Source organism: Thunnus thynnus, chromosome 20 (assembly GCF_963924715.1).
Source record: "Thunnus thynnus chromosome 20, fThuThy2.1, whole genome shotgun sequence".
Taxonomy (NCBI): domain Eukaryota; kingdom Metazoa; phylum Chordata; class Actinopteri; order Scombriformes; family Scombridae; genus Thunnus; species Thunnus thynnus.
The window spans coordinates 9477571-9491029 of NC_089536.1; the positions used below are offsets into that span (position 1 = coordinate 9477571).

At 39.8% G+C, this 13459-nt stretch overlaps 2 protein-coding genes across 9 annotated transcripts in view; one reads left to right on the forward strand and one right to left on the reverse strand.

Moving 5' to 3' along the window:
* LOC137171522 (NLR family CARD domain-containing protein 3-like) lies at positions 1-8993 on the forward strand. Of its 4 annotated transcripts, none has more exons than XM_067575500.1 (11): positions 1-193; positions 2688-2796; positions 2894-3082; positions 3324-3464; positions 3538-3609; positions 3718-5506; positions 6413-6574; positions 6677-6850; positions 6972-7139; positions 7297-7343; positions 7440-8993. In XM_067575500.1, the coding sequence occupies exons 3-11, from the start codon at positions 3037-3039 to the stop codon at positions 7958-7960; spliced, it is 3120 nt and encodes a 1039-aa protein (XP_067431601.1). In that variant the 5' UTR covers positions 1-193; positions 2688-2796; positions 2894-3036; the 3' UTR covers positions 7961-8993. The 4 variants fall into 4 exon arrangements, with proteins under 4 accessions (XP_067431601.1, XP_067431600.1, XP_067431599.1 ...); XM_067575498.1 differs by having other exon boundaries at positions 2-193; positions 2907-3082; XM_067575499.1 differs by having other exon boundaries at positions 1-2796.
* Positions 8908-13459, reverse strand: part of sec24c (SEC24 homolog C, COPII coat complex component) — a 21585-nt gene continuing 17033 nt past the window's right edge. For all 5 annotated transcript variants that reach the window (XM_067575496.1, XM_067575494.1, XM_067575493.1 and 2 more), the window contains 5 exons: positions 13064-13182; positions 12531-12710; positions 11621-11806; positions 10961-11050; positions 8908-10864 (listed from right to left, as the gene is read on the reverse strand). In XM_067575496.1, coding sequence (XP_067431597.1) covers positions 10724-10864; positions 10961-11050; positions 11621-11806; positions 12531-12710; positions 13064-13182 — 716 coding nt within the window. In that variant the 3' untranslated portion in view covers positions 8908-10723. The remainder of the gene's footprint in view (positions 10865-10960; positions 11051-11620; positions 11807-12530; positions 12711-13063; positions 13183-13459) is intronic.

Consider the following 13459-nt stretch of genomic DNA (forward strand, 5'->3'; position numbering starts at 1 on the left):
CTCACCACCAGTGGCCAGTCGAGAGCAGTGCTGAACACCAGCACCTGACACCGGTAAAAGTGAAACAATTTGAAGTCATTGATAGTTGGCCTTTTATAAGCGGCACCTACACAAGGACATAAGGAAGAAACAAGGCCTCATAATAGTTAGCTAAATTTTTGTGAATATATTGGATTTAGCCCAAAGAACAAAGGTGAACAGCAGATGTTGCTACTAAATAATTAGAATGTTTTGATTGATTTTGTTTGAACTTGATCAGCTAACAGTAGTTTACCTGGATAGGCTTTACTATATTTAGCCTATTCTGTAATCATGTAACCAACTGTCTTTCTCCCCACTGCAGTTTCACTTTATTTATATGATGCTCTCTTTAGTCCATATTTAATTTGTTTTGATGTGTATTCAGGTTAATCTCAGCCCGTGTGTTGTAGGAAACTGCAAAAGCAGTAAAGCATTCCAGGCCACACTTCCTTGTGTTAACAGAACAGTCATTTTGTCTTGAACATACTGTATATATAGACTGTATCCAATCTGTAAAGGTGTCATCACTTTATATTGTATATGTGAAACCTAGTTCTACTATGTGATTGCCACCTTTGTGACAAAGTGAAGCCATCTATTTATATTATACAATTGATTAGCTGTGTAAAATAAATGATATTTACATTTTTACTATATTTTTTCTTAATTTAGAATTAGCCATTTCTGTTTTACTGATACATTGCGCTAATATTTTAGTCACAATGTCATAATTATGATAATGATCAGTGTTATAACTTCCCTACATAGCCTATAAGCAGTTTGTTTTGATTAACTTTTACGAACAGTATATATTGTATAATCTATTTTACTAGAAGCACTGTGGAGATTTCCTAAAAAGAAACCCAAAACCCAACAACAACAACAAATATTAGTATCAGAATCTGCTGTGAAAACTCAAATCTGTCAAGGTATGTAATATTCTGTACATGAAGGTGATAATACCAACATAGCAAAACTTGGATTTTGCTTCCATCTTCTGTTCAAAAGGCACAACTACAGCAACAGGGTCTGAACTGAATACTGTAAAAATTTAAACTTCGACAGCATTTGTTCAGAGGACTGGTGCATGAAATTAGTGATGCCACTTGAATGATAATTTATTTTTTATTTGCACTGTTATTACATTGTTATGTAGCGTAATTCAATATTATAACAGATGGAGAAGACTGAGTAACAAAACTGTATGAAAAGCATGAGCAGAAAGTAAAGTGTTGACCTTTAATGGAATGAATCATTTGTGTTTTGGTCTCAGTTGTTTGTCAGATAAGTATGTAAAGATATTTTTTTTAAGGCAAAAGGGACACCGAAAACAACTTAGACAGACAGAAACTTAAACCTAGATATGAGAAATATTGGCTGTTTTCCCCCTACCAATGAAACATTATTTAGTATTTATTTTGAATAAAGCTGTGTTAACACATCCAAGTCAAATACGCTCTTCTGAAGGAGGAGGCATAAAGACTGGAAACAAAGGGAAACAGCTAGCCTAGCCAAAGGAAACAAAATCTGGCCTACTGGCACCTCTCAAGCTCACTAATTAACATTTTAAATCTTGTTTGTTTAATCTTTACAAAAACCAAAAGTGTAAAAATGACAAGATGTGGTTTTATAGTGATATATGTGCTGACAGTCTTTTTAGTGCTTTCTGTTTCCACAAACAGTGGATAGTAACACAAAGAGGAAATTTCGTAACCGTAATTTTGGGAAAAACACACTTTTTTTGACTAACTCAGACTCTTGGAGCCTCATATTAGAGTAGCTTAAGCTGTACTTAAGAATTCATTTTTACAGAGAGTGAAGATGGTGGATTTTGTCTCCCCAGCGCATTGTAATAGTGCCAGGAATGGATCTATGACCAATATGTTAAAGAGGAATGATTATAGTGACCAATAAGTCTTTCAATGTACATAATGGAATTTTAGTATTGTTTCAAGACAGGCTTAAAAAATTGTGAACATATAATTTAATCTGAACATCATTAAACACAGTGAGTTTTAAAATATCTCTTAGTTTTTGGGTTTTTGCAGACATTTGTCAAACATTTTTGGATTTGCGGATGATTTAAAATTCTCTTGATCCATTTGTAACATGTGGAATGTGAAATCCTGATGTATCAATGTGTGTGTTTACATGCCCAACAGTATCCTGGTTATGATCAGGTTTTTGGAGTATCCTGGTTAAGTGTTGCACATGTAAACATCGTACCCTGGTTTTGAGGAATCTGGATATGCTACCCAGAGAAAACCAATAGAAAACACTGTATCTAGGTTTCTCAGACGCCATATACCAAATATGATCAAAACCAGGATAAGACTAAAACCGGGATACTTGCATGCATGTTAACACACTCCCTGTAGTGAATGTAAATTGTGAAATCCTTATGTATTGTGAAATCCTGATGCATCTTTGTAATATACGTTAAATGGGAGTCATGATAAAAAAAGAGTTTTTGATGCAAAATCATAAAAGATCATTGTCTGATTTTACAAATAAATAAAATCAAAACATTTTTGGAAACTAAGGTTCATTTTATAGTAAACGAAACCATTTTAAGAGTTGTGGTTCATTCAAGGACATTTAAATAACGATAGACTGCACAAAAGAACAAGAAACCCCAGCTTCCTGTTTTCTGCACCATTACTCAGGAAGGAAGCAGCAGACAGTTTTCTAATATCTGTGCCAATCCCCCTCTGCTTTCAAGTATCTGCTGTCACTGTGAGAATCAGATGGTAATCACAGTTGTTATTGAATTAGGTAAGCATTTCATTCATATTTTTATTTGTTTGATTTTCACATTAACCTTGACTGGACATAGTCAATCTGTATCTCACTGAATGTCAATTTAATGTAGTTTATCTTTTCAGCTATTTGATTCTCTGGATGTAAATGACTCAGAGTGTGCAGGAATGCCTCCCTCTCGTGTCCAAGACCCCAGATGAAGAATATCAATCGATAGAAACCATGTTACTACAAGGGAGCTGATGAGGGGAAAAAATGGAGCAAAAGAGTACTGCTGATAAAACAAACGAGGTCTCTCCAGGTAAGGATGTTAAATTAAGAATAAAAAGTTCATATGGCAGGGAAATGGACTCAATATCACAATCATTAAGAATGCAAAGGTGCAAGAGTTCAGTTAAAATACTGTAAATATATGGTTTGGCAGTTCAGTTCACAGTTACTTAAAAATGGCCAGAAATTTCTTGATTTTGTAACTCTCATTTTTTCATGTATTGTGTTTTCGTGACAAAACTGCTGAAAGTTACTTGTGTGGTTTCTCTCAGAATCAGTTCCTTCTATTGAAGTTGCGATTCATCATTTCCAACCCAGCTACTCTGCTCAGAGTGGAGGCAATGTGGTCGCTCCTTCCATCATCGGCTCTAACGTTGAAAACATAAACATCACTATCATCTCAACTGCCCAAGGTAGATTAATATAAATTGAGAGAGTAAATGGAAATTGGATTTGGGCTCTTCTGATGGTTTTCTTCTTTTGCAGGGTCTGTCATTTCTTCAGAAGAAGCATCAAACCATGACACTGCAGACATCAATGGTGTTCTGCAGCCCCAGAGTGAGTCCTTTGTCATTCCCTGTACTTTTATCACATTTGGACATATGACATATTGACAGAATACCTTAATTCTTCAAAATAACTCTCAAATGGTATTGTCTACTCCAGATAATAAGATCGCAGAATGTCAACAGCAACTGAAGGCTACTCTGAAGAAGAAGTTCAGCCATTTGCTTGAGGGTGTGACAACTGAAGCGAACAAAATACCTCTCAATAAAATCTACACAGAGCTCTACATCACCGAGGGAGGAAGTGGTGAAGTCAATAAGGAGCATGAGGTGAGACAGATTGAGATGACATCCAGGATGCAGGTGGCCCTGGAGAAATCAATCCACTGCAATCACCTCTTTGTTCCTCTACCGGGACGAAACCACCAGATAAGAACTGTGATCACAAGGGGAGTCGCGGGCATTGGAAAAACTGTATCTGCCAATAAATTCACTCTAGACTGGGCTGAAGAGAGAGCAAACACAAGCCTGGAATTTGTATTTCCCCTCTTTTTCCGAGAGCTGAACATGATGAGAAAGAAAACCTTCAGTCTGGTAGAGCTTCTCTGTGTCTTTTTCCCTGAAACAAAAGACACAGGAATCTTTACTAATGGTAAGAACAAAATGCTCTTCATCCTGGATGGTCTGGACGAGAGCCGTCTGTCTTTGGACTTCCACAACAGTGAAATAATGTCTGATGTGACACAACGAACCACGATAGCCATGCTTCTGACCAACCTCATCAGGGGAAGACTGCTTCCTTTGGCTCTTGTTTGGATAACATCGCGTCCAGTAGCTTCCAGTCAGATCCCTATGGAGTTTGTGGATCTTGTGACCGAAGTTCGAGGGTTCAACAACCCCCAGAAAGATGAGTACTTCAGGAGGAAAATTAGTGATGGGGGCTTAGCAGACAGGGTAATTACACATGTGAAATCCAACAGGAGTCTCCACATCATGTGCCACATACCGGTCTTCTGTTCGATGGCAGCGAGTGTTCTTGAGAAGAAGTTGGCGATGGCAGACAGCAAAGACATGCCAAAGACTCTCACTCAAATGTACATACACTTCCTGTCCTTGTATGTGGAACCCATGAAGAAGAGGCTGCCTGGAAGAAGAGAATCAAGCGCTGACTGTGTGAGAGCTAACCTCATGTCTTTGGGTAAACTGGCCTTTAAAGAGCTGGAGAAGGGCCACCTGATCTTCTATGAGAAAGACCTCATCCTGAATGGTATAAATGTTGCACAGGCATCTATGTTCTCAGGAGTCTACACACAGATCTTCAATGAGGAGCTGACACTGTGCGAGGAGAAGATGTTCTGCTTTGTGCATCTGAGCGTCCAGGAATTCTTTGCTGCGTTGTATGTTTATCTTGCATTCAACAATGACAACATGAACGTCTTGGTCAAGAAGTCGTCCACTTCAAGACGTTTCCCATTCAGAGATTCGTCAGAGCTCATCCTCTACAAAGAAGCAGTGGAAAAGGCTTTGCGGTGCGAAAATGGACATTTTGACATCTTCCTGCGCTTTCTTTTGGGCCTGTCTCTCGAATCCAATCAGACTCTGTTAAAACATCTTATGACCAGCAACAGAACAAACCCAAGGACAAGAACAGAGATCATTAAACACATCAAGGAGAGGATCAAGTTAAGTCCATCTCCGGACAGATGCCTCAATCTCTTTCACTGCCTGAATGAGCTGAACGACCACTCTCTTGTGGAGGACATTCAGAGCTACCTCAGCTCAGGAAGTCTTAACAGTGACAGACTTTCACCTGCCCAGTGGGCCACTCTGGTCTTTGTGTTACTGACTTCAGAGGAGGAGTTGAGTGTATTTGAACTGAGCAACTACACCAGGTCAGAGGAGGGTCTTCTGAGGCTGCTGCCTGTTGTGAAAACAGCCACAGTGGCAAAGTAAGTACTTTCTAAAAGCTCTACAGCTTTTTTTGCCAATGATGTTAAAGATTGTTGGCTCCAGGGTTCAGTTTTTTTTTGGCATGAGGAAAAAGTGAACCAAGAAACTTTAAAGAGTAATTCCTCACTAAATAGATCTGTTGAACCTCTGACCACAGCCATGACCACAACTAAGTGTGGTCTGTTCTACCTGTGACCAAACCCACCTGCACAGGGAGTATCTTGTCACCAGTTGGCAGTGCAAGCAAGATCATTTGCCTGGGTCAAAAAAAAAGTTAGAGGATAATTCAGAGTACAAAATGATTCTATTTGGCTATACAGTGTAAAAAGGTTCAAACCTGCAACTTAAAGCAGCTGTTATCAATATTTTTACATTGACAATCGATCAAATCACTATTTAATGCCAAATTTGTTGCTCTTAGTTACAAATTATCCCTCAAATGTGCAGTTCTTCTCAGCTCTAAGGTGTGTTTTAGTGTCTTTCAGCTCATTGTTTTGGTTTTCTGGCTCGTAATTTTACTGTTGTGGTTCACTCTGCTCTTGTTTTCAGCTGCAGCACACTACTGTTTTAAGCAAAAAAGCTCTAAAAGCCCACCACTCACTACCTACGCAGAACCAGACAGCAAACAGACACAGTTAGCAACTAGCTGGTGAACATAACGGAGCATTTAGCTGCTAAACAGCCAGATGTTTCTGCTGGTGGTTGGTGGAGAACCAAAAACAGATATTAAAGAAAAAATAAAAAAATCAGTTTTTCAAGAATGGTGATAGATTTTTAACCTGCATAGTTGCTTTGTCACAATGCAGTTGTGTTTTCATTTTTGTTCATTTTTGTCTACTCTCAACACAACAGGGCATTTCTCTATGGCATTATTCACCTTTCTCTCATTGCCTTTCCTATCGCAGTCTAAATGCATGTAACCTCACTGTGAGGAGCTCTGACATCTTGGCCAATGTCATCCGCTCATCCCAAGTTAGAGAGCTGGATCTGAGTAACAACAACCTGACAGATGCAGGACTGATGCGGCTCTCTAGTGGACTGAAGAACAGCAAACTAGAGATATTCAGGTCAAAATTAATTGTATCCAGTTATGTCAAATTATTTGCCAGTTATAAACAAATCTGGTGCTAGTTTTAGTATTTTCTTTAATTTTTGCTTGGTTTGTGTAGACTGAGGGGCTGCAACCTAACAGAACACAGCTCTGATGTCCTGGCTTCAGCTATCAGCTCAGCCTCCTGCCAGCTGAAAGTGCTGGACCTCACTGACAATGACTTTCAGGACGTAGGAGTCAAAAGGCTCTCTGGTGGACTGGGGAGTCTGCACTGTAAACTGGAAAAACTCATGTGAGTGAAATTCCATCCCGGATGAATTATTTAACAGTATAGTATCATGCTTGCAAACTCATGTGTTGCTGTTGTCATGGAGATCAACTGAATTAAATGTCTGGTGTTTATTTTTTTGAAGTTTATCCCTATGCAGAGTGACAGAAGAAGGTTGCACTTTCCTGGCATCTGCTCTAAACTCCTCCCATCTGAGAGAGCTCGACCTGAGCTACAATCATCCAGGTAACTTGGGCCTGGAGCTGCTGTCTGCCCTGCTGGACGACCCACAATGCAGTCTGGAGAAACTCAGGTAGTCTTGGCGTCAACAATCAGGATTCTAAAACATCACTCTTCATTGATTTTTCTTGGACAAACTAATTCTCCAAGATAACCTTCTTCCTGCATATTTAAGTTTACCTTTTAACATTGTAATGGTCAGAAAACTATGCTCTTCTTTCATGTTTTAGTGTTGAACAATGTGGTGAATCCAGAATTCAGCCAGGTCCAAAGAAATGTGAGTGACCAGTGACTTCTTTGTTTCCTTCTAAATTCATAAAACAGCATTGTGTAATGTACATCACTAATCTTCTCAATCTGTTGGTTACTTCAGATACCAATAAACTCACCCTGGACCCAAACACAGCACACAGAGACCTCTCTATGGACGAAGGAAACAGGAAAGCAACACGTTGGACCAAGCAGCCATATCCCGATCACCCTGAAAGGTTCGATTTCTGGAGACAGGTGTTGTGCAGGGAGGGCCTGACAGGACGCTGCTACTGGGAGACAGAGTGGAGCGGGAGAGCTTTCATAGGTGTCGCCTACAGACGCATGTGCAGGAAGGGAGAGGGTCATGAAAGTTGGTTAGGCCGAAATGACTCCTCCTGGGTCCTGAGCTGCACCAAGGATGGTTACAGGGCCTTTCACAAAGGCATCAACACTGCTGTAACCACCCCATCCAGCTCCAATAAGGTGGGAGTCTATCTGGACTGGTCAGCAGGAAAGGTGTCCTTCTTCAGCGTCTCTTGTGGTGCACTGACTCTCCTCCACACCTTCCAAACCACCTTCACCGAGCCTGTGTACCCAGGGTTTCATCTTGGCTGGGTGGACTCCACAGTGTACCTGTGCTAAATATTATCTTCTGTGGACCTTCATATTGCCCCTGCTTTACACTGAGGACTTCTCACATGATGTGGTATTTTATTTCCTCCACTGCACTTGAGCCTGAATCTTAAAGATTGCCACACACACACACACAATTTTTCACCTATAGTGGTGTCAAACCATGTTTTTTTGTCTGACTAACAGTTCAAAACCTAGATATTCAATTTACGATGATATAAGACAGAAAAAAGTAAAAAAAAGTTTGTTTGGGAGGCTGAAACCAGAGAATGATTGGAGTTTTTTGCTTAAAAACAGATTTATTAAATTAATTGTCAAAATAGTTGATTCATTTTCTGTCAATCAACTTGTCGATTAATAGACTAAATTTTTCAGCTTTTACAGAACAAACATTTTTGGGTCATTTAAATGTGCTTTTTTAAAGAATTGTGACCAAGATCGGTGCTCTACAGGATATTTTACAGTTGAAATGTAAATTGTCAGTGTAATAGCCACACTCGGGTATCTAAATGATCTCATATGTACTTTTTTTCTTGTTGCTTATCACTTGACAGACATGCCACCATCTGCATTATGTGGGCCAATATATCAACTTGGACAAGTTATAGGTCTTGCTGTACCCCTATACAAGGAAGGTCTATGGAAACTCATTTGTGGGGCTCTCAGCAACATTTTTCTTACAAAACTATAGTTGTTGTGTCTGGATAATTTACAGAACACCATTTTTAGGGACTATTTCTTTCTTTCAAACACTAAGAGGAAGTGAGAAAATATTTAATTTGGGTAAACTGACCCTTTAAAAACTAAAGAAAAAAACCCTATTATGTGATCTAGATAATTTGTACAACAATATGATGAATGTATTTTGATAAAAGATTTTATAAATGTTATCATTTGTAATAAAGCTTTTCTTCGTTGGAGTCACAAAAATAAACTTGGACGGGAGAACCACGATGTCGAGTTTCACTTTTAACAATCATTTTATTAGCAGTCCCAAGAGGCAATGAAAAAAAAAAATCAAAGAAAAAAAAAGGAACAGAAATTAAGATTACAGTCCAGACGGTGGGTCAATCAAAACCAGTGAACATAAAGACAGGAACAGAGGGCTACACACACACCAAACAAACACAAAAGTCACGTTGTTAAAAAAGGAACAGAAAGTGATAAATGAAGAAGACTGAATTTAATCTCATGGGTAGTGTGTGTATGTGTGTGTGTGTGTTGGCTGATCCCTCTGTTCCTCAAGAGAAATTCACCAGGACCTACCCCACATTCACACACACACATACACACACTCTCTCTCTCACACACGCATATCAAAAAGCCAGTCAAGGCATCTTCCCCTCTTCAGTAAAAGCCATGATTTTATATTTAGGCTATTTTGTGACAGAGAAACCAACCATCAACAAACCACAGCTGTTCAGGCAGGTCTTTAAAATTGTTATTTTCTATTAACGCTGTACAGTTTATATTTTTTTATTTACACACTGAATGTTGTCACTGCAGAGACAACTCAAAATTTAAGTGATGTCTATTTATCCGCTGTTATTCTGTGCTCATTTCTGTCTGCTGGAAATTGCTTTTTATACAATTCTGAACATCAATATAAAGTCTGCAGCACTACATGTCAGCAAAAGACAGAATCATCTCCCATCACTGTGATGCTGGCATCAAAAGTTCACATGCCTCCTTGATTTTTTATTCTTTTTATTTATTTCACAGTGCTGCATAGACTTTGAACGAATGAGAGCTTCCTCTCAAAACAGAATCACGACAGCAATTTGAAATGCACAAGTGGTTCATCGGTGAACAAACATCTGAGCCAGATGTTCACATTAACAAAGAACTGAAGCCGATGTAAACAAATCTGGGTCATACCAATTACTGTAATGATGGTTTATCAGCCCCAGAAATCATGTGCACCTGTATTTTCTTAATATTTAAGGACTTTGAAAACAGATTTTTGACTTTAAGATATTTCTTAAATGCAGGTAAAAAGGTCACCAGACTCCCCTTCGAGCTATAATCTAGGGTTTAAACTGATGCACGCACCTGGAGACATACCAGGAAATAAAAGACTAGTCCTTGCACATCTGGAAACAAAATGCACACACACGCACACACACATATTAAGGATGATTGGAGCAGCATGGGGAGAGGGTACTAAGGCCATGATTAAAGGGGAGAAGAGACAGAAAAACAGCATTTATTTATTTAATTCCATTTATATCTTGGTATGTAGTTGTCCTTCACTCTATTGGGATTCAATCATATAAAAGAGTTTGCTATCAGAGGGTCATTTACACACCCAAAGCAGCCTTTCAGTGCTAGTAATACAGACAGTACACCGACTACAGTCAACATCGGATGCCTCCCTCACTCACTCAGTCTGTTGCATACATAATTGTTCACTTGTGTGTATATATACATTACCCTCCCTCGTCACTACTCATCATTATTTTTCTCCTGCTATGTTGGAGCAGTAGATTTGAGGCAGAGTAAAGCTCTATTAACATCAGATTCTCCCTATCTCTCTCTCACTCACACACACACACACACACGCACACACTCGCTCTATCACACACACACACAACGAGATCTGCCAGCTAGTCTCTGGTGCTCAGCTGACAAACAGCAAGGAGAGCTTTAGTTTATTAGGTAAAAAAAAAAAAAAAAAGATAAAGCGCTTTCTTTCTTTCACAAGGAAGGGTGAAAGGTGACCAGGGAGGGTCAGTGGGGGGGTCATACAGGTGAAAGTGAGAGTTTGTGGGCCTAGCTGAGAAGCTGGCGGATCTCCTTGTGCATGTGACACAAGAAGTCAACGTATGATGCTCCCCCACTGTTGCTCTTGTCCTCGACCAGGAAGTGCCTGAATATCAGCTCGGCTCTGTCTTCCTGTTTCACCACCATCAGCTGCAAGCAAAAGAGGAGAGAGAGACAGGTGAGGAAGAGGGAATAGGTTTGAGAGACCAGAGGAGGGAGTGGAAATAAGGCGAGGAGAACGCTTACCTTCATGTATCGTGATCTCTGCGCTCTGAAGGAGTCGACAATCTCTCGGAGCCTCTGGGAGAAGGGGTTGTCCAGCACTGGCAGACTTGTCTGGAAAAGAAAGCAGTGACTTTCAGAAATGACACAAGACTTTGACAATTATGTGGATTATGAGGATGGAAATAAGGTTTTGACACCATGTGCATGGTTTAAACAATGCTAATATAACCAAAATTCACATTTGTCCCTCAGTCACTGATAAACCATGAAATAACTGGTGTTTAACTAGGAGAATGATAGAAAAAATACTCAACTAAAGCAACTAACACTTATCAGAAACTTTGCCTCCATGTTCCTGACAGTTATACAGTTAGTTACATGACAGTTTATCTTCTGATAGGTTGAGATTAAATATTGTGTTTTGTTCTAAAAGAGTGGCTGTTATGATTTGTATTTACTGTATAACATGACAAATTGATGACCTCCCCTCCAACCTCATATACCACTCTGATGACGGTAAAAGAGTAGAAAAGATGGATGGTATATTAGAGAGGGGTTGTGAGATGAGTGAAATTTGGATGGCCTTCTGTTAGAAACATAAACTAGGATTAAGCTGCAGGCAGTGGGCATGTCAGCCAAGTCAAACAAGCATTACATGAAAGCAGATCTGTTTCCTCTCACCATGCTCGGGTCGATCTGGCTGAAGCTTTGCGTGCCAAAGATGTTGAGCAGCAGCTCTTGCTGCACGCTAGCTCCTACCCACAGGAAGAGGTGGAGGCCCGTCTCCAGTAGGTAAACTCCGCCTTTCGACAGCCTCTCCTCTGAGTTCCTCACTGCCACCGGCAACGAGCCGCTTTCCAACTTAGTCTGAAGAGTTAAGGAGAAGTACTAGTATTAGATTAATACATTAGCTGCACCATCTACTGATCCAGCATTTCATTTCAACACACTCACTGCAATTGACTATTCAAGCACAACAATATGTGCTCATGTTGACCCATTAATTCACCTTTGCTGTTTTTATATCATTCATAAAAATTAAAAATTGACATATGTGTCAACAATCACTACAGAGATGTTTTTTTTTAAGTTTGCAAAATATGCAGCTGCAGACTGTGAGTGCTCTTTTCTTCCTCCTCCCTGTTTGAAGACCAGAGCGTGCAAAGCTTGCAGGTTTTATTTCCGGTAAATCACAGTTTGCAGTTCTAGTGAGTCAGACTGAAAAGTGAAGATGTCAGCACAGGTCCAGGTTTATGAGCTCAGAGACTTCGATGTGCCTCCCCAATAAAACCAGAGTTCAGTGGCTTTTCAGAGTGAAATCTGCAAATGCTTTGAGAGCTCTTATAGCCATTTTGAACCCTTTCAAGCAAAGTCTGCATGAAACCCATTATTATGTTGATTTGCTTTGCCTAAACAGCAATATTAAACATTTACGACTGTGACTGCATAATGTCTGTGAGCAACAAACACTCAGTTTCATTCAACTACACATCAAATATTAGAGTTGCATGTTGCTGGCCACAGAAAAGCTTCTTCACATGTAACTAAGTGACAAGACCAGAGCTTTATGCTGCCGTGTGTGTGGTCTCACCAGGGGCAGCAGGCGAGGGTAAAAGAAGACGTGGGTCTCTGCGACGTCCATGCAGCTGATCAGCTGCCTCAAGTAAGCCCGGTCGTCCAACGAGATGTCGGCTCCCGGCATCAGCACGTCGCTCTTCAGCACACAGTTGAGATAGACCGGTAACAGCTTCATGCACTCTGGGAGGATCAGCTGGAAAACACACATTTTTATTTTATTTCAAAACTATTCTGTTTTTTTTTTTTTTTTTTTAAATAAAACGAAATCTAAGTTGAAGTCTCAAATTGAGGTCAAAACCAAATCAAGTTGAAAAAAATCTGGATGAAGGCAACACAAAAACTAAAAAGCAGGAAAATAGAAAGTTGCACTTTTCTTAAATCTCAATCCAGAAATGTGTTTAATGTGTCAAAACATTAAGAATATTTACTATTATCTGATGCCTGATGTGATGTGGTGTACTGTAGTTTAGCTCCCTTTTCTGTTTAATGCTAAATGTTTCTTTATGTGATATTGATCATAATATTACATGCTGAAGTTTTCAGTACCTGACCAGCTGACGAGGGGCTTGCACAGTTCTTGCGGTAGCAGGCCAGAATCTGAGCACATTGGTTAACCAGAGTGTCCCTCACTGCCTTGGTGGGGTTGTTCAGGATGCCACGGAAAGCTGTAGCACACAAACACACACACACATATCAACTGTGACAGGCACAACAAATTAGTCAACCACCAGGAATTGATTTTATGTAAGACAGAAAGGGGCTTGTTGTAAGTGATTTAATAAAATAAGGTGAACCGCGCTGATCTTTGAAAGAGGCGCCGGAGCGGCAGCTTCAGATATGTGCAGTAAAGTCTTTATCTTGTGAAAGATGAATGAGAAATGTTCTGCTTCAAATTTACAAAGCTGCATATCTTCTACAAAGAACAGCTGCGGCTTTCTATTG